This window comes from Saccharomyces eubayanus, chromosome VII (genome assembly GCF_001298625.1).
Source record: "Saccharomyces eubayanus strain FM1318 chromosome VII, whole genome shotgun sequence".
NCBI classification, from domain to species: Eukaryota; Fungi; Ascomycota; class Saccharomycetes; order Saccharomycetales; family Saccharomycetaceae; genus Saccharomyces; species Saccharomyces eubayanus.
Window position 1 is genome coordinate 695,278 of NC_030982.1, and position 21,507 is coordinate 716,784.

At 39.6% G+C, this 21,507-nt stretch overlaps 9 protein-coding genes and 3 non-coding genes across 12 annotated transcripts; 7 read left to right on the top strand and 5 right to left on the bottom strand.

Moving 5' to 3' along the window:
• Positions 1 to 289: 289 nt before the first annotated feature.
• Positions 290 to 4,645, top strand: SPT6 (chromatin-remodeling histone chaperone SPT6; the record flags this gene model as incomplete). Its single annotated transcript, XM_018365224.1, has 1 exon — positions 290 to 4,645. The coding sequence occupies one exon, from the start codon at positions 290 to 292 to the stop codon at positions 4,643 to 4,645; it is 4,356 nt and encodes a 1,451-aa protein (XP_018222324.1).
• Positions 4,646 to 4,954: 309 nt separating this feature from the next.
• Positions 4,955 to 6,382, bottom strand: DI49_2076 (uncharacterized protein; the record flags this gene model as incomplete). The annotated part of the gene is made up of 1 exon (XM_018365225.1): positions 4,955 to 6,382. The coding sequence occupies one exon, from the start codon at positions 6,380 to 6,382 to the stop codon at positions 4,955 to 4,957; it is 1,428 nt and encodes a 475-aa protein (XP_018222325.1).
• A 488-nt stretch (positions 6,383 to 6,870) lies between these two features.
• On the top strand, positions 6,871 to 7,659 carry RPS23A (40S ribosomal protein uS12; the record flags this gene model as incomplete). Its single annotated transcript, XM_018365226.1, has 2 exons — positions 6,871 to 6,935; positions 7,287 to 7,659. 2 exons carry the CDS (start codon positions 6,871 to 6,873, stop codon positions 7,657 to 7,659), a joined length of 438 nt encoding a protein of 145 aa, XP_018222326.1.
• Positions 7,660 to 8,004: 345 nt separating this feature from the next.
• NUP57 (FG-nucleoporin NUP57) lies at positions 8,005 to 9,636 on the bottom strand (the record flags this gene model as incomplete). Its single annotated transcript, XM_018365227.1, has 1 exon — positions 8,005 to 9,636. One exon carries the CDS (start codon positions 9,634 to 9,636, stop codon positions 8,005 to 8,007), a length of 1,632 nt encoding a protein of 543 aa, XP_018222327.1.
• Positions 9,637 to 9,998: 362 nt separating this feature from the next.
• On the bottom strand, positions 9,999 to 10,787 carry COG2 (Golgi transport complex subunit COG2; the record flags this gene model as incomplete). The annotated part of the gene is made up of 1 exon (XM_018365228.1): positions 9,999 to 10,787. One exon carries the CDS (start codon positions 10,785 to 10,787, stop codon positions 9,999 to 10,001), a length of 789 nt encoding a protein of 262 aa, XP_018222328.1.
• Positions 10,788 to 11,117: 330 nt separating this feature from the next.
• DI49_2080 lies at positions 11,118 to 11,191 on the top strand. The gene has a single exon. It is a non-coding gene; the product is annotated as a tRNA-Asn (tRNA).
• A 260-nt stretch (positions 11,192 to 11,451) lies between these two features.
• Positions 11,452 to 12,936, bottom strand: MEP1 (ammonium permease MEP1; the record flags this gene model as incomplete). Its single annotated transcript, XM_018365229.1, has 1 exon — positions 11,452 to 12,936. The coding sequence occupies one exon, from the start codon at positions 12,934 to 12,936 to the stop codon at positions 11,452 to 11,454; it is 1,485 nt and encodes a 494-aa protein (XP_018222329.1).
• A 1,049-nt stretch (positions 12,937 to 13,985) lies between these two features.
• Positions 13,986 to 15,194, top strand: DI49_2082 (uncharacterized protein; the record flags this gene model as incomplete). The annotated part of the gene is made up of 1 exon (XM_018365230.1): positions 13,986 to 15,194. One exon carries the CDS (start codon positions 13,986 to 13,988, stop codon positions 15,192 to 15,194), a length of 1,209 nt encoding a protein of 402 aa, XP_018222330.1.
• A 708-nt stretch (positions 15,195 to 15,902) lies between these two features.
• On the top strand, positions 15,903 to 15,974 carry DI49_2083. The gene has a single exon. It is a non-coding gene; the product is annotated as a tRNA-Arg (tRNA).
• Positions 15,975 to 16,201: 227 nt separating this feature from the next.
• On the bottom strand, positions 16,202 to 17,743 carry PPT1 (protein serine/threonine phosphatase; the record flags this gene model as incomplete). Its single annotated transcript, XM_018365231.1, has 1 exon — positions 16,202 to 17,743. One exon carries the CDS (start codon positions 17,741 to 17,743, stop codon positions 16,202 to 16,204), a length of 1,542 nt encoding a protein of 513 aa, XP_018222331.1.
• Positions 17,744 to 18,407: 664 nt separating this feature from the next.
• DI49_2085 lies at positions 18,408 to 18,481 on the top strand. The gene has a single exon. It is a non-coding gene; the product is annotated as a tRNA-Ile (tRNA).
• Positions 18,482 to 19,289: 808 nt separating this feature from the next.
• Positions 19,290 to 21,008, top strand: ASN2 (asparagine synthase (glutamine-hydrolyzing) 2; the record flags this gene model as incomplete). The annotated part of the gene is made up of 1 exon (XM_018365232.1): positions 19,290 to 21,008. The coding sequence occupies one exon, from the start codon at positions 19,290 to 19,292 to the stop codon at positions 21,006 to 21,008; it is 1,719 nt and encodes a 572-aa protein (XP_018222332.1).
• Positions 21,009 to 21,507: the final 499 nt, after the last annotated feature.

A 21,507-nucleotide genomic window follows, 5' to 3' on the forward strand; every position in this document is an offset into this window, starting at 1 on the left:
CCAGTCAGGCTGACTAATTGTGCCAGCCAAGCTTCATGTAATTGTAAAATCAAGTAAATTCTACTTATTTAGTGTCTTTCTTCCGTATTTTACGAATACCCGGGTAACAGTCTCCCTTTATAGCTGATATTTTTTTTTTGTTATGTACGGCAAACCGAATTAACAAGACTGGACAACAGTTAAAACCTGAAAAGAAAGAGAAGAATCTGACTATATATAGAAGCGCACCCCAGCGAAAAAGTTATCGACTGTCCAGGACCTTCGAACAAAGACGTAAAGCTAACCTTTTATGGAAGAGACGGGAGATTCAAAGCTAGTCCCTAGGGACGACGAGGAAATAGTGAATGACAACGATGAAACTAAAGCGCCTAGTGATGAAGAAGAAGGTGAGGACGTTTTCGACTCTTCAGAGGAGGACGAAGACATTGACGAAGATGAAGACGAGGCAAGAAAAGTGCAAGAGGGCTTCATTGTCAATGATGATGATGAAAACGAAGATTTAGGAACAAGCATTTCCAAAAAAAGAAGAAAGCATAAGAGAAGAGAAAGAGAGGAAGACGACCGATTATCCGAGGATGATTTGGACTTATTGATGGAAAATGCTGGTGTGGAACGCACTAAGGCAAGTTCCTCTTCCGGGAAGTTTAAGAGGTTGAAAAGAGTGGGTGATGAGGGAGATGCAGCTGAACCAGAAAATGAAAATGTTGCTGCTTCAGGGCAAGATTCTACATCCAAATTAGAGGATTTCTTTTCTGAAGATGAAGAAGAGGAAGATTTAGTTTCTCGTAAAGGTAGAAGCAACGAATATGGCCGCGACGAAGAAGATCAGGAAGATGAAGACAGGACGGCTGACAAAGGTGGAATTCTGGACGAATTGGATGACTTCATTGAAGATGACGAGTTTTCTGACGAGGACGATGAAACTAGACAAAGAAGAATTCAAGAAAAGAGGCATTTAAGGGAACAGGCCACTAAGCAACCCACTCAAATCACAGGTTTATCGTCGGATAAGATTGACGAAATGTATGACATTTTCGGTGATGGCCACGACTACGACTGGGCTTTAGAAATCGAAAATGAAGAACTAGAAAATGGTAATGAAAACAATGAGATTGAGGAAGAAGAAATTGATGAAGAAACCGGCACTGTAAAAAGCTCCAAGAAAAAAATCTCTTTAGAAGATATTTATGATTTGGAAGATTTGAAAAAGAATTTGATGACCGAAGGAGACATGAAGATCAGAAAAACGGATATACCAGAAAGATATCAAGAGTTAAGAGCTGGTATTACAGATTACGGAAATATGTCATCCGAAGATCAAGAATTGGAAAGAAATTGGATAGCTGAAAAAATTTCAGTTGACAAAAATTTCGAAGCCACTTATGACCTAACTGAATTCAAGGAAGCAATTGGGAATGCAATCAAATTTATCACTCAAGAAAACCTAGAAGTTCCTTTCATTTATGCTTACCGCCGTAATTACATCTCTTCAAGAGAAAAAGACGGCTTCCTTTTGACTGAAGATGATCTATGGGAAATTGTTAGCCTTGATATTGAGTTTCACAGTCTTGTGTACAAAAAAGATTATGTCAAGAGATTTTACGAAGAATTACACGTTGATGATCCAATCGTTAGTGAGTACTTTAAAAATCAAAACACTGCATCAATTGCTGAATTGAATTCTTTACAAGATATTTATGATTACTTGGAGTTCAAATATGCCAATGAAATTAATGAAATGTTCATAAATCACACTGAAAAGTCGGGTAAAAAGCACTTGAAAAATTCTAGTTACGAAAAATTTAAGGCTAGTCCTCTTTATCAAGCGGTTAGTGATATCGGTATATCTGCAGAGGATGTAGGTGAAAACATCAGCTCCCAACATCAAATTCACCCACCTGTAGATCACCCAAGTTACAAACCGGTAGAAGTTATAGAATCTATATTGAACGCGAACAGTGGTGATTTGCAAGTCTTCACCTCCAATACCAAATTAGCAATTGACACAGTACAGAAATATTACTCTTTGGAATTGTCTAAAAATACCAAAATAAGGGAGAAGGTCAGATCCGACTTTTCCAAATATTACTTGGCTGACGTTGTGTTAACAGCTAAAGGTAAGAGAGAAATTCAGAGAGGATCTCTATATGAAGATATAAAATACGCTATTAATAGAACTCCGATGCATTTCCGTAGGGACCCAGATGTTTTTCTGAGAATGGTGGAGGCAGAATCTCTGAATTTGCTGAGTGTTAAATTGCACATGTCATCCCAAGCCCAGTACATCGAGCATTTATTCCAGATTGCTCTTGAAACCACTAACACCTCAGATATTGCAATCGAGTGGAATAATTTCCGTAAATTGGCATTTAACCAAGCAATGGACAAGATTTTCCAAGATATTTCTCAAGAGGTTAAAGATAACTTAGCAAAAAACTGTCAAAAACTTGTAGCCAAAACTGTTCGTCATAAATTCATGACGAAACTGGACCAAGCTCCCTTCATTCCTAATGTCAGAGAACCCAAGATTCCAAAGATCTTAACTCTAACCTGTGGTCAAGGTAAGTTCGGAGCCGACGCCATTATTGCCGTCTACGTTAACAGGAAAGGTGATTTCGTAAGAGACTTCAAGATTGTCGATAATCCATTTGATAAAATGAACCCTGAGAAATTTGAAGACACTTTGGATAATATTATTCAAAGTTGTCAACCAAATGCCATCGGTATTAATGGTCCTAACCCAAAGACGCAAAAATTTTACAAGAAATTACAAGAGGTTTTACACAAGAAGCAAATCGTTGATAGTAGAGGTCATACCATTCCTGTTATTTATGTTGAAGATGAAGTTGCTATCCGTTACCAAAACTCTGAGAGAGCAGCCCAAGAATTTCCAAACAAGCCGCCCCTAGTTAAATATTGTATTGCCTTGGCGCGTTACATGCACTCCCCCTTATTGGAATATGCTAATTTGTCAAGTGAAGAAGTGAAATCGCTTTCAATCCACCCACATCAAAACCTACTTTCTGCGGAGCAACTAACTAAGGCTCTTGAAACAGCTTTTGTTGACATTGTCAACTTGGTAGGTGTTGAAGTTAACAGGGCTACCGATAACAACTACTATGCTAGCGCACTCAAATACATTTCTGGTTTTGGCAAACGTAAGGCTATCGATTTTTTGCAATCACTGCAAAGATTAAATGAACCATTGCTGGCTCGTCAGCAATTGATCACACACAACATTCTTCACAAGACTATCTTTATGAATTCTGCTGGTTTTCTGTACATTTCGTGGAATGAGAAAAGACAAAAATACGAAGATTTGGAACACGATCAATTAGACAGCACAAGAATTCATCCAGAAGACTACCATCTGGCTACTAAGGTTGCTGCTGATGCTTTGGAATACGATCCTGATACTATATCTGAGAAGGAAGAGCAAGGGACAATGAGTGAATTCATCGAACTCCTAAGAGAAGACCCAGACCGTAGAACAAAGTTAGAATCATTAAATTTAGAGTCTTATGCCGAAGAACTTGAAAAAAACTCAGGATTAAGAAAACTGAATAATCTGAATACAATAGTTCTTGAATTATTGGATGGGTTTGAAGAATTAAGAAATGACTTCCATCCTCTGCAAGGTGATGAAATTTTCCAGAGTCTAACTGGTGAATCCGAAAAGACTTTCTTCAAGGGCAGCATCATTCCAGTCAGAGTAGAAAGATTCTGGCACAACGACATAATGTGTGCAACCAACTCTGAAGTAGAATGTGTAGTAAATGCTCAGCGTCATGCAGGTGCACAATTTAGAAGGCCAGCAAATGAAATATATGAAATTGGAAAGACTTATCCAGCAAAGGTAATTTACATCGACTATGCTAATATTACTGCAGAAGTGTCCTTATTAGATCATGATGTAAAACAACAATATGTTCCAATAAGTTACAGTAAGGATCCTTCCATTTGGGATTTGAAACAAGAATTGGAGGATGCCGAGGAAGAAAGGAAATTAATGATGGCCGAAGCCCGTGCAAAGAGAACACATCGTGTTATCAACCATCCTTACTATTTCCCCTTTAACGGAAGACAAGCCGAAGATTACCTAAGGAGTAAAGAACGTGGTGAGTTTGTTATCAGGCAATCAAGCCGGGGTGACGACCATCTGGTTATCACTTGGAAATTGGACAAAGACCTATTCCAACACATTGATATTCAGGAACTAGAAAAGGAGAATCCTTTAGCCCTAGGTAAGGTTCTTGTCGTTGAAAACCAAAGATACAATGATTTGGACCAAATTATTGTTGAATATTTACAAAACAAAGTAAGGTTACTAAACGAAATGACTTCTAGTGAAAAATTCAAAAGCGGTACCAAGAAGGATGTGGTAAAATTTATTGAAGATTACTCTAGAGTGAACCCAAATAAATCTGTTTATTATTTTAGTCTGAACTACGATAACCCTGGTTGGTTTTATTTGATGTTCAAGATTAACGCGAATAGCAAATTGTACACATGGAATGTAAAATTAACTAACACTGGTTATTTCTTGGTTAACTACAACTATCCAAGTGTTATTCAACTCTGTAATGGTTTCAAGACCCTTTTGAAGTCTAACAGTAGCAAAAGTAGAATGAATAACTATCATTAGATGGATATATAGTGTTTGTTATTATCATTATCATTATTAGACAATGGATGTAGACTAGAATGTTTGAACTGTATTTTATGTAATTATTTACTGGCTGTTTTAAGTTTTCCAAATTATCGGCATTAGTAATCTAAGTATTCTGAAGGAATTTGTGTAGTAGTAATACCCTTTAGAGTTAACCTCTGAAAACTAAAGAAGAAGGATTATAAATGTCAAAAATATTTGACAAAATAAAAAAAAAAAAGGATCGAATAAAACAAGTCATTAACTAAACACTTTGTATTGTGAAAGGCAAAAACGCTCCCTGCTTTATTTGGTTATGTTCAGCATACAAATAGATTTATCAGATGTTCCAGCGACTACTCTCATTTGGTCTTCACTCACATCCATACACTTTATCCTGTTACGTAGCGATTTTGCCCCATCGGGAATATTCAATAGTCTGGAGTCACCATTCATTAAATCAATGCTGTAAATTCCCTCATCATTTCCAACTAGTATACCGTTGGAAGTTTTCAAACTTTGGAGAATCGGTAACGAGAAATCATCTTGGCTAATTTCCGTGGCGAAATTTCTCAAGACTTTATCGTAATATGTCTTTGGAGTTGCCTCTGATACCGTCGACTCAAAATGGTCTATCTCCATGGGTATCTCAACTAACATCAACCTCATATAAGGTTTGTGTGAGGTGGCCACTACTAACATGGAACTTTGTGCTAGCTTTATCACATCTTCACTACCAGAATGAACAAAATCTGCTACAATTGCATCTCGAATGTTGAAAGCGTATGTGCTAAATTCGGCGTTGTTCAAAGCGATGTTGTATGAATGCACCAGTGCTTTTGAATCTGAAATCGCGTAACATGCTATATGTGTGAATTCAGCTCTAGTGAGAAACACTGAGAACTTAGTACGACCATCATTGTTACCATCATCAGTGATCACATTTAGCGACGTACAGTTGGAGGCAAGCTTTATTTCTGATAGTTGTTTGAACAAAATCTTACCATCCTGTACTTCCAATAAGCTCAGTTTTAAGAGATTATCCATGCCACTTGAAATGATATACCAAGAGGATTCTGTAAAAGTACAAATCTTTATATGCGTTATCATTCTTGAATGAACTTTCCATACTGCATCAGTGATAAATTCAAAATTCTTATTTAACAGGTAAAATCTCCCGTTCATTGGGCACACATAGTGATAACCGGATCTACCAATCGACCCGCATAGCTTGATAATACCTTTAACCACTTTATGGGCATTAAGGACCTTTGACGTCGTTCTTTGGACGTCGTAGATTGTCAGCTCTCCCGTCGCCGATGAAAGTAATAAATTTTTATCATTATCTATGAAGTTCGCACTAATGAACAACGTATCTCTGGGTAAAACTTTGTTTAAATTCAGATCAAGTGAAAATTTTATATTATGATTCCACGGCTCGATTCCATATCTCGCATTATCGATTGGGGCCAATTCATCGTTTACCGAAAGAGTTTTGAATCGGTCCTGGAATGACGATTTTTTGTAGCAAATTCTATCTTGAATGATATTCTGTAGACTTTCTATCGGTACCTCACCAACAATACCGTTCGACCTTTTGCTCTCTTCCAAGGCAGAGAATGGTAGTGCCGTTTCCCTTATAAAAGCCGCCAATGAGTCTTCCAAGCCATTTTGCTTCAAATACTTTGCAATTAAGAGGTTAGTGTAAAACCTAGAGGTGCAATTGCCATCCATATTGCTCTCCTTGCTTCACTTCTTAACTGACGCTGAACTTATCGAAACATGATACTTTTTCTTGTCATCATCGACCATATTATTTTCCTTCGTGAATTTACATTTGCACCCATAACCACTTTTTAACACCCATACATCTTGATATTAAATATAAACTGGTTTTTTTTTCACTGTTTCCACAGGCCTTTTGGGATGAAGGGTAGAGTTGCGCCTTTGAGAGGAGCGCTCTTACAGAAGGTCACTGCCTGTAGGCGTTTCATGGGACTGGGCAGGCAGGGCTCTTCCAGAGATTAGCGGATCATCTCTGGTAAACGGCTCGCGAGCGGTAGCAGCGGCCTGAGTGCTCTGCACCGAGGGTATACTGGTGTAGTCTTATATCGTTTCAGTCAATGGTCTCGGTTTGATAAAATAGGTATTGCCTACGTATTGATATGTCAAAAGGTTATTCAATTTAGGGAAATCTAAAGTACAACAAGAAACAAGCAAAGATGGGTAAAGGTAAGCCAAGAGGTTTGAACTCTGCTAGAAAATTGCGTGTCCACAGAAGAAACAAGTATGTTATTTTTAATTGAAGTAAAAAAATAGACCCTTATTGTGATTAGATTTGCTGGTATCTCTACCGGAACTATGAAATGACGAGCTTTAGTGGTTATTAAACATTGTACTTATAGGCATGTGCAAACTGAGTAAAACAGTGCTCTTCAGCAAAGCTTTTGAAATTGTGCCTACAACAAACATCAAAAACTTTATAAAGTGGTCTAGTCTACCATATAAGTTTGCTAGCATCACCTAGTTACCCCTGGACTCAGTTCAGACCGAAGACTATAAGAATCACAAGGGATCATCTTTTCAAATATCGATATCTTTTTTACTAACAGAATATCTTCTTTGATGATTATTACAGCCGTTGGGCCGAAAACAACTATAAGAAGAGATTGTTGGGTACTGCCTTCAAGTCTTCTCCATTCGGTGGTTCTTCTCACGCTAAGGGTATTGTCTTGGAAAAGTTGGGTATTGAATCCAAGCAACCTAACTCTGCTATCAGAAAGTGTGTTAGAGTTCAATTAATCAAGAACGGTAAGAAGGTTACTGCTTTCGTTCCAAACGATGGTTGTTTGAACTTCGTCGACGAAAATGACGAAGTCTTACTAGCCGGTTTCGGTAGAAAGGGTAAGGCTAAGGGTGATATTCCAGGTGTTAGATTCAAGGTCGTTAAGGTCTCTGGTGTCTCCTTGTTGGCCTTATGGAAGGAAAAGAAGGAAAAGCCAAGATCATAAGCAGGGAAGTATATCCTTTCGAGGTCTTCACTGTTTTTGTACTTTAACGTATCCCTTTATTCTTCTATCTCGCAAGTTCCTTCTATTTTTTCATTAGGAACGGGAGAATAGTAACATTAATGTTTTCTCCTTAATAGAATGTATAATTCAATAGAAAAAAATATCATAATTTGCACTTTAATTTAATGTTGTGTGAATACGCGATTTATTTACCGTTACCTCTTTTCTTTTGTTCAGAAGGAGGTTTGAATCACATTGCTGTATTATCATGTTGTAGATTAATAATGCTATATATGTAATATATCCATACTTAATATCATTCTAGTTGTTAAACTAGAGACACAATTAGGTCTTATTCGCATATTCTTTTACCATTGCAGTGTCCTTCTCCAAAACTTCGTTCAAGTACGTTATACCACGCTGTTGGTTCGTTAGAATTTCCGCTATTTTATCAATACGATCGTTAGATTCTTCACCGGTGCCTTGTGACATATTGTCTTGGCTTTTGGCATCCTCATTGAAGACCATTAGTTTACCATCTAATTGGCTAGAAATGTTCTTGGCGCGTTCTTTTAAGACAGCCAAACGTGCCCAAAGTTCATTAGTCTTACCTAAGCCCGCAGGGTCCTCACTGCGTTGTAATAAAGTCTGGAATTGTGACCACATTTTTTCTTCTGCTATTCCCAGTGGCAATCCTCTGTTCTTTAAAATCGCCAATTGTGTGCCTAGTTTCAAAATTCTTTTCTCAATTTCTACATTCCTTGATTGTGCCTTCAAAACCCTGGATGCAGTGTCCAATTCATGCTTTTGTTGCAATTGTGTTGATTTTTCTAGAATTTGATTTAGGATAATTCTAGCTTGTGCAACATTCTCAGTTTGTACTTGATTACGTTGATTTAAACCTCCAAACCCGTATATTTGTATTGGAATCGTTTGGGAAGAGGGTTTACTCTCCATTGCTTGGTCCCATTCTTCCTGAAGTACTTGTGCTGGTTTGGTATATAGAATGGCTTCTGTTTCATTCACTTTGTTATATACAAACGCTCTCAATTTTGTTTTCGTCGTGTTAGGGTCCCATGATTCCTTACATTTCAGTACTTGCTCTTGAATTTGTTGGGGGTAATTAGAAAGCTGCTGCTGCTGCTGGACAATTGCCTGTGTTTGTTGTAACGGTACCTGAAATTGTTGTTGCTGTTGCTGTTGCTGTAAGTTAGTTTGAGCGGGGGGTTTAGACCAAGCAAACGATGGTTGTGTGGAGACTGTATTTCCGTATCCAGGGGTAGTATTCGTTTGGGGCTGCTGAGGTTGACCGAAAAGACCACTTCCACTAAGGGTATTGTTATTCTGGGAGTTGTTTCCAAATAATCCACCACCTGCTACGGAACCCTGTGGCTTATTCCCAAACAAACCACCAGTAGCCGGCGCACTGTTTTGAGGTTTAGCGCCAAAGAGTCCACTACCATTCATAGTAGAAGTGTTTTGGGTATTATTATTATCCATAAGTGACCCGGTAGTCCCTAATTTGTTATTAAATAACCCCCCGCCTGTAGTATTATTATTCTGTGTTGTATTACCAAAAAGGCCTCCGGTTGTGGGAGCTGGCTTATTTCCAAATAGACCACCACTGAGAGGTCCACCGGAGGCTGGTTGCTGACCAAATAAACCTGTCCCAGCAGCTGTAGTTCCTGAAACGCTAGTATTGGTGCTTCCTAAGCCACCAAGAGCAGGCTTATTACCAAAAAGGCCACCCCCAGCATTATTTTGTTGATTAGCTCCAAAAGTATTCGTAGTTTGATTAGCTCCAAACCCTCCGGTTGTACTCGCACCGGTAGTCGTATTATTTTGCTGGCCACCTCCGAAACCAAACCCAGAACCTGAAGGTTGACTGGCCGTATTGTTATTTTGCCCAAAAGAAAACCCGGCTGAACCAGCTGGCTTATTTCCAAATCCGCTATTACCACCGCCGAAACCAAACATTTATTCAATTGCCTTACTATACGTGTCTTTTACAATTAACGAGTGCTTCCAGAATACTTCGGCTGGTATTATCTACAATTATATTTTTTCGTCCCTTTGACAATGAATAGTAAACATCGATTTAGAAATTGAATTTCTGCTTTTGCTCATGGCAAGAAACAAAAATTTTAGAAAATATTCGATTTTACTTACGTCAAAAATGACGATATTGAACAAAACTCAGTAAGAGCCTGTTAGGTAATAATATAGCTATATACTCCTTTATGACAGTAAAAGATCCTTGCCCACGCAAAACAGTTATAGATTTGGTAGATACGTTTCTTGACAGCCCCGTATCTGAATTCAGATAAGACCACGGCCACTTATGTGATCTTTAATATGGAAACTAGTGTTAAAGACAGTTTCTGGCAGCTTGATGGGTTCTCCAAACACTTTTCAGTTAAAATCTTCAATGATATTTGAAATTCTTGCAGAAGATCTTGGTAATCATTACGCAGGTGATGAGCATATGGCGAGTTCGAATCAACAAACGAATGCAATATTCGACGTGACGTCGTGACTAAACTGTACAACTGTTCAATCAAGCCAGAACATATTTCTTCCTCTAGCGGTTCTATGCCGCACATTTCATGAAGAGACTTACTTAGCTTCTTTCCCAGCGAAAGTGCTGCTGTCAAGTGTGAATGGTTGCGTAATGAACCGTATATCTCATCCAATTTCTTTAAGTATTCCAAGACATCCTTTATGATCTCTTGACTATTGGTGATGTCTTCCTGTACCAAATGATCCAATTGAGTCATGAATTTTTGAAGGTCGCTCTGCGTCCTTTCCAAATTCAACAGCGTTTTATTTTCTTCATCAGTATATGTATTGGAGAAAGACAAATAATCATCATAATTGGTTGTTATCTGTTCTAATAGTGTTTGTACCATTTTTTGTGAAAGTCCAGATAGATCTCTAATAAGTGCGTCAAGAGGGAGGTAGTGGAAATTCTTCTCTACTAAAAACTTATCGATATCAAACGCAGCCATATCGGCCCCGTCATTTTGAGATTCACGGTACTTCTCAATCTCTGTTGCAAACAGCTCCTTGGATATTTCAGCGGTTACTGGCAAGGCCAAATCCAGATCAGTATCGTTTAAAAAGTCCATATTTGCTTAGGTAAGAAAATGTTACCGTAACTCTCAACTTCTCTTCTTACTATTCGAAATATTTTCAACTTCGAGTTTGATTTTGTAGTCCTGCAGTGGATTCCTTATGCCCGAGCAAAAAGTGCTCACGATGTAGCTCATAAAAGATAGAAACGACCTTCATTAAAGGTGTCAAAGCGCAAGCAGTTCAATTTCCGGGCGTGATCATAAAGCCCAAAAATGCTGGAACTTACAGAATAATGGGAGTGCTAGAACTTATTAAAAGCTAGCAGGATTAATAGTATAAAGTTATATATATATACTACGCTGTGATAAAATCACAATTACAACGACTCCATGGCCAAGTTGGTTAAGGCGTGCGACTGTTAATCGCAAGATCGTGAGTTCAACCCTCACTGGGGTCGGTTTATTTTTCCCTATTTTTTTTTTTTCGCGCAACGTATTTTAAACAACCTCTAAATCAAAACCAAATCGGGTATTTGGTTCAATTATCTAGGATATATATTATACCGTATCAAAGAAACGTGATACCTAATAATAGGGTCATTAAAAATGCTAGAAAACGTATAAAGCAAATGCAGATCTATACATATGTGGAAAGTTGGAATGAGAATAAGAAATAGATAACGTGAGTTCAAATAACGTTAGAGAATTAGTGTGCTCTTCACCTATCGCTAGGCTTTTCTTGATGAGATGGTGTTATTTTTTCCGACCGGGCCATTTCTTCGTTCCCGTCTAAAGAACTATTGGTACTGCTGCTATGGTCAACAGTTGAGCGAGTGTCAGTACTGCGGTGATTTACAGTAGACTGTTGAGAATCTTCTTCTACACCCCATAAATAATAATCTCTTCTAACCTCCACATAGTCGTATGCGAATTCACCAATTTGGTCTTCATCCATACCACGTTCTTCTGCTTCATCAGATATTCTCAGCGTCATTCCAGGAATGTACCCGAGCACAAAGCAAATGATTGCCGTGACAACGGCAGTGTATCCTATTGATGCGGCAATATAAGCAATCTGCTTGTACATTTGCTTGTAATTGTGACTTATCCAGCCACCCTCGTGTTCGCTGACTCCGTCCATACCGATCACCCAATCTGCCGCGAAAAGAGCATTGAATATTAGTCCTATTATGCCTGCGACTCCGTGCTCAGCAAGAATATCCATGGCGTCATCCACTTTAGCATAGTATTTTAATTTAGTGGMAAAATTACAGACGATCCCCGCCACAATGCCTTGGATTAGCGAGCCGTAGAGAGTTATACATCCTGAACTTGGTGTGGCTGCTACCAATCCTGAGATAATACCAGAACACAAACCGACAGTCGACCATTTCCTTTCTGATCTATAATCCAAGAGGCACCATGTCATCCCGCCAGTAATGGCGCTGAGGCACGTGTTCATAAAGGCATAAACTGACCTCAAATTTGGTGATAGTGACGAGGCTGAATTGAAGAGTAACCAACCAAACCACAGTATGGACGTGCCTAGAGTTACCAACGACACATTATGAGGTCTGAAGTTTATCAGCAGTTTTTCATTTCTTTTGCCTAAAAACCAAGAGTAGACGAATCCGGAAACGGCACTCAGAATCTCAATGTTCCCACCGCCTGCCCAGTCCAGCACTCCCCATTGGTAAGCCCAACCGCCCGGAGACCAAATCCAGTACGTCACCGGACAGTACACAATAGTGGCTAGAATGAAGAGGAAAACCATGTGCGGTAGCAATCTACCTCTTTCAGCTGTAGCGCCTGCGATAATGCTTAAGTTGACGCAGGAAAACATCATCTGGAAGGTCGCATACGCAAGTTCAGGATAGACATCGCCGTCGGATTTCTTCCCGTATACGTTCCTAAACCCAAACGAGTCCAAGTTTCCAATGAATTTGTTGTTGGTGGCGGACTTGGAAAAGGCTAAAGAGTAACCCCAAAAGTACCATTGCAGTATACCGACCAGCGTCGCCATCAGCACTACCCAAATCAACGCCAATGCGGATTTTCTTCTCGCCAGTCCTGAGTACAAGAATCCCAGCCCAGGTACCATGAAAAAAACCAAGGCGGCACCCAAAATCATAAAGGCCACAGTGGGGCCATCGTAAATTTCCGTCGTAAGAGGCCCTGTAGATCGACTTTCCATCGTTTCCATTGTGTAAGATCCCGTGCTGTGGAAAGTATCTACTTTTGTTGTTTAGATAAGTCTATAAACGCAAGACTAAAAACTGGGCAAGAGCAGGTATATAAATGAACTACACGATAATGGTGCTACCATTGGACCTACGATGCCCTGGCTCGCCATTAACCGGTGGTATATAAACCTTAACTTTTTTTTTCTTCCGATTTTTCAAAATGAAAAAAAGAAATTTTTCTTTTTTTCGGTGCCTTCTTCCATTCCTCCTCTTCTGTGCTTGTATAGGCGTGGCGTTTGCAACAACTGCGATTGTTATCGTTATCGCGAGCTCTGCGCGGGCTCATCCAATGATAGGGACGTACGCCCCTAGAGATAAGCAGCCAGGGCCTTTTTTTCCGTACTCAGCCTAGAAGATAATACCAGAAGTGAGGGGGCGCAAAAGGGTTCGTGACAAAGCATGTTATGCAGAAACCTGCTGTATGTATATATGTAGTATATATGGTAGCGGTGTGCAGTGATGGCGGAGAAGGATAAGAGGAAAGAGGCTTGTGTAGGAGAACCATGGAGTGGGGAGCGGGGGACGTTTTCTGCCATCCCTCCTTTTCTTGTAGTGGAAAAGATAGTAATATAATGGTTTAGTTGATACGAAGGGGGGCGGGGGAAAGAAAGGCGTATCTAATGCACGACTTCCTTTTGTATCTGGTGCGAGTACTGCGTAGAGGCATGACTTGACTTAACTTGACTTCGTTTCGGAAAAAAAAAAAGTGGTGCAGGGTTTCTTGATAGTGCGAAGGGTGCAGAATAAAAAGATGAACGGATAACAGTGGTTGGCGCACGGTATGGGAAAGCTTTGGCAACGCTAAAAAGGGTTTGAAGAGGCACACGCAATTCGGGCTAAATGTGCTACATGGTATGTATTTGTAGCATATCTTCTTGGTCATTGTCTGGAACTTGTCTGCGCTAGCGTAACCCTGCACTACGAATTCTCGTACAGAAAAAGCACACTTATAGACTGGCTACTAGAAAGTAAGCTCTCGTAATAGGCTTCCCTTCCACCACAACCGAGCATGTGCGACGGTTCAACATCTACAAAAGGTCTACCATACAAGCTGGCCGAAGAGAGCAGAGTAAAAACTCTCATACCGAATGATTTGGTGGTATCGCGGAGTAACTGCATAAAGACATTGAACAGCTCTTCGCCCAAAGTAGACTCCATCTCCTGTATAGACATCTGGCTGAATTACGCCAATGGCTTGCTGAGTTACAGGTACGAGGCCGGTAATGTTGATCCTCTTGTAGAAGAGGAAATCTCTCAGGTCTTGATCAACGTGGCCACATTCTATGAAGATATCGGCATCGAAACCTTGCACAGAGCGTATGAATCTTCACAGCCATCGAACAACCTATGGGTCACGAGCGGGACTTATTTGAAAAGAGGATTAGGCTTGGTCTGCTTTCTTAAGGCTATTTCGCAAACAAATGCGGTTGCTGACCCCAAGAATATGCAGGTGCTCAACATTTCCAACCAGCTGTCTCTGGAGTTCCAATTGTTGCAACAACTGGGAATTGTCATTTTGGCATTATCCAAATTGAGATCAAAAGTCAGCAAGGATGCTGTTGTGGATCTCGAACCCCACGAACTTAAAGAACTGGGCACGTCCAGTGTCTTCTACGCCAAGCTTTGTATTGGGTCCTATAACACTGCATTGCAATGCCAGGATGGCCGTATAGTGGACGTCCTCTTCTTAAAGTATTTACAGAGTTTGATCTATCTTTTCCTGTCAATTAACCAGTATAATATGGACGAATGTGGGATCGCCATTGGAATGCTTCAAGAATCGGTCAAAAAACTATTGAATATAGTCCCTAACTCGCAGCTCAAAGAACTGGACATCCTATCTTCCACAGATATCACAAAGAAGAGGGATATTTTGAAAAAGGCTTTTAAAAGGAAGATACATACCACTACTTTAAAGACGAGTCACATATTTGAGAAGAAAGCATCCTCTACATACAAAAACGGCATGATGCCCTTATTAAATCTCTCGTTGAATGATTTTATAATCCCCCTAACAATACTATTAAGATACAGGTACCAAAGAACCAACGATAATTTTTCATATAAACCGGTAGAGAATGACATTGAGAAATTGAACAAGCTCTTGCCCAGGGGCAAGTCGTCGGATATAGAAGGTATCCCATGGACGTTTCAAAATGGTCATTTAACATTTGAAAACTCAAACGACGCTAGCAATGAGAACGAAAACTACTTCTGAATACCTGGAATAGGTGGATTCATTTATTTGTATGTGAAAAAACTGAACAATATACGGATAACAAAATCTAGCAGTTGGTGAGGATATAGCTGAATATGTTGGAACAAGATTCAACTATTGTCCATCTATTACTAATATATACGGTGTTAAAAGATGACATAAMTTACAAGACCAGTAAGTTAAGATTTAAAGTGTCGTCGAAATTAATGGAAGCTGAAGCGCAAGGATTGATATTGTAATAGGATCAATGAATGACAACATATAAAAAGAGGAACAGAATCATTTATAATATTATGCAAAASTAYTGATTCCTTTCTGTGGATTCCTAAATCCATGAGGAGAATCTCTAGTATAATCTATATACGTAATATTATAACATTAAGAAACAATGGAATCCCAAAGATCATCATACAATTTAAATGGTTATTAGAATATTTATGAGGTGAAAAATTGATTATGATTTAACATCCAAGGTGGTGAGCTACAAGTGACACCTTATGATTTACTAAACAGTTAATCATCAAAACAAAAAATTCGTATATATGTAGATATATCAATGCCTTCTTATGAATACACTTCTTGATGCTAACAAGCTGCAACATCTATTCAAACCGCTTGTTCCCCGTATAGGAACGCATCAACCTTAAAAATATCAGTCTCGAATGGTAACTTAATATGTTGAATTTCCCGTGTTCTCCAACAACTATCGCTTGCGTGGCGTAATGGCAACGCGTCTGACTTCTAATCAGAAGATTATGGGTTCGACCCCCATCGTGAGCTTTTTTTGGAGATTATTTTTTTTGCCATTAGGCCATTCACTTCTAAGAATAATAAATAATAAAAGGAAGGATATATGATAAATGATGTCGAGAAAAAAAATTTTGCATAAAATATACACTTAGATACGTAGCTTTACACATAAACGGACACCGCTTTTGTTACTTTAAGCTCAGATTTCTTTTGTATTATTTTGTGTTTCTCGTTAACACAATAACAAAAAATTATGACTATAAACCAAACCCACCATTAGAGTAGGCCATTGGTTTCATATCTGGATGCTCAACAGCTTCGAATGTTTCAATTATTAAATCTTCATCGTCATTCTTTCCAGCTTGTAAAATACCGTGACCAGGAACAATATGAATAATACCACCAAGGTTACCTTGACTATCACAGTAATTTGGGGCACTGAAAACTGTCATTAGTTTACCATTCTGTTCAAAATGCACACCATCCATTCTTAATTCGTGGGATCTGAAAACCTTGCGCAGGTTGTTGTTCTTTAGGAACCTTTCTGTGATATCAGGCCCAAATGCATGTCCTAGACCACGTTGAGAAGGACCCATACCGTTAGCTTCTTGAGGATCTGCCCACAATAATTCCATAAATGCACCGTCTCTTGGTGGTTGAGCAAATCTGTTAATACCCTTGAAATCAGACAAGCTTGCTGAAGGATCACTTGGTAGACCACCATGCATTACAAGATAATCATCATTAATTAGCGTAGCCAATGGTAAACTTTCAAAACTTTGTGAAAACATGTTGAATATCCTTTGAGAATATTTGTATTTACATTCATCTTCAAAACCATAAATCTTGTTCATATTATCACTTTCATGGTTTCCTCTATTCAAAAAGAAGTTCTTTGGATATAATATTTTCAAACAGTAAAACAACAACGCAACTTCACAGGACCAAGAGCCACGATCAACAAAATCACCGTTAAACAGGTAAGTGTGATTGGGACCTACTTTACCGAATTTGCGGAATAAATTCAAAACGTCGTAAAATTGACCATGTGTATCACCACATACTGATATCTTAATATCTGGGGTAGATTTATTCTCTAATTCTACCATAGAAGGTTCTTGACGAAATAAGGTATCAGCATGAGAGATAATAGCCGCAACATACTTCTTTGGAAGAAGTTTGCCCTTCAAGAAAAGGTCGTTAATCATTTGCGAGATGAATTCTTGCGACATATTCTTGATTTCGCCACCGTTGAAGTTGTTCTTCTCGTCATGCAATTGTTCAAATTCTAATTTGGGACCATCGTAGTTGGTCAAGTCAGAATTGGCATCGAATGAACTTAAGTTCAAAGTCTGGCATAGACTGACTTTAGTTTCACCTTCGCCGCCTCCGATGGCTTTCCTAAATCTTTCTTCTCTGATAAATCTATCGCATGTAGCTAGTGCTTTGGTACCGGCTGGGTCATTGGGTTTCGCCTTTAGTAACACAGTCAAATCCTTCTTTGCCTTTTTAAACTCTAATAGTGCCATGCAAGATAATGCACGTCTATGATAAGCTTTGATGTTCTTAGGATCCAACTTTAAGGCTTCATCGCAATCATTCAAGGCACTTTGGAAGTTATCTACTTTGAAATGAGCAAATGCTCTATTCGAAAAATAGATAGATTGTGTGGAATCGAGATCGATTGCCTGGGTGTATTTTTCAATGGCCTTTAAAAAGTGTTTCTCTTTTATAAAAACATTACCTTCATTCTTTCTTTCGAGGGCGTTCATACGATCAGCTTCTGTAGGATTTGACATATTGGAAATAGTTCGGTGATATCGAGGTTGATTGGGTGTGCTTTTTTAAAACTGTCTAACCTCGCTACCCAACTCTATACACTATTTGATCGATCTTCTTGCCTCATCTGTGAAATTTTTCAGTTTCCCGCGGTTGTGTTTTTTACAGCTTCAGCGTTTTACCGGATAGAGAAAACATCAAGATTCCATATTAACGGATCTGCATTAGAAAAAAGGAGAAAAGAGCGTTTCATCTACTAGAAGAATAACTCAAACGTTCGCTGGCGGTACACATTCAGTTGCCCGAAAAAGAGTATTAAGAGACTATCCTTCAAGAATACATACTTGAATTGACGTAATGGGGGAGAATGCACTATTGCGATTCACCAGTATTTTTTTATCATAGAGGATATTGTGATTATGTAGTGTGCTACAGAACGTAAAAGAAGGCGGGATGTTTTCACAGTGTACTTCGCAAAATACATATGGCCCTGTACGATGCCCATATCAGATGTAACCCGTATAACCCAGTACTGTAAGTGTATTCGTCGAGACGAACTTCTCCATACACAATTTTGAAAGGGGGCGAAAAGGACTTTCAATACTAAAGCAACTGAAAGAAAACTTTTGATTTCTTCTAGCAAGACTTATACGTAATATATGGGCAGTATTTTAACAAGATATAGGTCTCTTGGCCCAGTTGGTTAAGGCACCGTGCTAATAACGCGGGGATCAGCGGTTCGATCCCGCTAGAGACCATTTATTTTCTTTTTTCTTTTTCAAAGACCAAATCTCCGTAGAAACCAAAACACTACAGAACCACAAAACCGGTGCTGTGGGCAGCTACAATGTCTGCTCGATTATTGTCGCCGATTCGGGATGCCTCGACACTATACAACGTCTTTGCGTCCAAAGCGACTAACCGCGCGGCACAAAATAGTGAAAAAAGTTTAAGAATGATCTAAGGACAAGTTTTATTCAGCTACAAGGAGACCGTCATTGAGATCCTGTTTTTTTTCTAGCTGGACTCAAAACAGCCCCCCATTAAGGTGGAGCCTAATCTCCTACAATAAGGAACCCATTCGAAAGGCTCCGTATTTATTTGGAGGGGGATACATCAAGGCGTAATATCAGGAGAGAATACAAACGTTGGTGCAACAGCTCCAATGATACTCTCGGCAAGACTGGACCCCTTGCGCAAGACCCATTCTATAGGCTCGACAACCATTCTACGATGACTGTGGCCACCTTTAAAGTAATGGGCCGCGCAGGACTCACTGGTCCACACATCCTATGTAGCCATAAATCTCTTTCTTGAACTTAAGTGCCGCACGGCGTGGGTTTTTTGCAAATTTTCTTTTCACTTGGTTTGACTCATGGCAAGATTCTCCGGAAAGAGCAACGTAGGCTCATCGAATGCCTCTGCGTCTCTTGGAAGTTTATAACCGTCTCAGGCTGCGGATCTGAAGAGTTGCCACTTGCCGTTTTTTTGACATGAGCATCGTTTATCTGTTCTTATTTGTTTCAAGTCCTCAGCAAAAGTAATAAAACATACAAGCAACTAAATATGTGTGGTATCTTTGCAGCCTTCAAGCATGAAGACGTTCATGATTTCAAACCAAAAGCTTTACAGCTATCAAAGAGAATCAGACACCGTGGCCCAGATTGGTCCGGTAACGCCATCATGAACTCCACCATATTTGTTCATGAAAGATTGGCCATTGTCGGTTTAGACTCTGGTGCCCAACCAATCACTTCTTCTGACGGCGATTACATGCTTGGTGTTAATGGTGAAATCTACAACCATATCCAACTAAGAGAGAAATGTTCCGACTACAAGTTCCAGACTTTCAGTGATTGTGAACCTATCATTCCACTGTACTTGGAACATGATATCGATGCTCCAAAATACTTGGATGGTATGTTTGCCTTCTGCCTATACGATTCCAAGAAAGACCGTGTTATCGCTGCAAGAGATCCTATCGGTGTCGTCACTTTATACATGGGGCGTTGTTCCAAGTCTCCAAAGACTGTTTACTTCGCTTCTGAACTAAAGTGTTTAACCGATGTTTGCGACAGTATCATTGCATTCCCTCCAGGTCATGTTTATGATTCCGAGACCGACAAGATCACTCGTTACTTCACTCCAGACTGGTTGGATGAAAAACGTATCCCATCCACCCCAGTGGATTACCACGCCATTAGACACAGCTTAGAAAAGGCCGTTAGAAAGAGACTAATGGCTGAAGTTCCATACGGTGTTCTATTATCCGGTGGTCTGGACTCTTCTTTGATTGCTGCCATTGCCGCTCGTGAAACTGAAACGGCTAATGTCGAGGCCAACGAAGAAGCTGACGTTGAAAACAAAAAGCTTGCCGGTATCGATGACCAAGGCCATTTGCACACATCCGGTTGGTCTCGTTTACATTCGTTTGCCGTTGGTTTACCAAACGCACCCGATTTACAAGCTGCCAGGAAAGTCGCCAAGTTTATTGGTTCTATTCATCACGAACACACCTTCACATTGCAAGAAGGTTTAGACGCTTTGGACGATGTCATTTACCATTTGGAAACTTACGATGTTACCACCATTAGAGCTTCCACCCCAATGTTCTTACTGTCCAGAAAGATCAAGGCTCAAGGTGTTAAGATGGTTCTTTCTGGTGAAGGTTCAGACGAGATCTTTGGTGGTTATCTATATTTTGCCCAAGCTCCTTCTGCCGCCGAGTTCCATACCGAATCCGTACAACGTGTTAAGAACTTACATTTGGCCGATTGTTTGAGAGCCAACAAATCTACTTTGGCCTGGGGTCTAGAGGCCCGTGTTCCATTCTTAGACAAGGACTTTTTGCAACTGTGTATGAACATTGATCCAAAAGATAAAATGATCAATTCTAAAGAGGGCCGGATCGAAAAGTACATTTTGAGAAAGGCTTTCGATACCACAGATGAACCAGACGTCAAACCATACTTACCAGAAGAGATTTTATGGAGACAAAAGGAGCAATTTTCCGACGGTGTGGGCTACTCGTGGATCGACGGTCTAAGAGACACAGCTGAAAGAGTTATTTCAGACGCTATGTTCGCCAATCCAAAAGCTAGCTGGGGTGACGACATCCCAACTACTAAGGAGGCTTACTGGTACAGATTGAAATTCGATGCCTGGTTTCCTCAAAAGACCGCCGCTGATACCGTCATGAGATGGATACCAAAGGCCGATTGGGGATGTGCCGAAGATCCTTCAGGTAGATACGCCAAAATTCATGAAAAGCACGTTAATGCTTAATATGATTTTATCTGATCTCTTTGTATCCATAAATAGAAAAGAAAAATGTGGTGAAATTAACCCAAATTCTAGTATATATATATATATATATATAGTAAACGTTATCAGCAATCCTTTACCACGTTGATATCTAGCCTTCTTTATCTCCAAGAACTTTATCGAGGTTGATCTGTCACCACATCTAAACACATATACCTGTAATCTCTTATCTCGCTCGTTTCTTCATCTATCTGCTGTAAAAGTGAAAAATTCCCCTGGGAAGTTCGCGCTATCAAGGATCTTTTTCCTACCTATCGGTCCCTGAGAGAACGATTCAAATTTGTGTGACTCTAGTATATATAGCAACCGTACATATGAATACAGGACAGCCATAGTCAGACAATCTATTCAATATAGCACCAACCAGACAACCTTTACAAGGCCCCAAACCTTTTTGTATCCCCTTTTTCTCTATTGATTTTTTTTTCACAGCCCTACTTTTATTGCAAATAGTAACGAT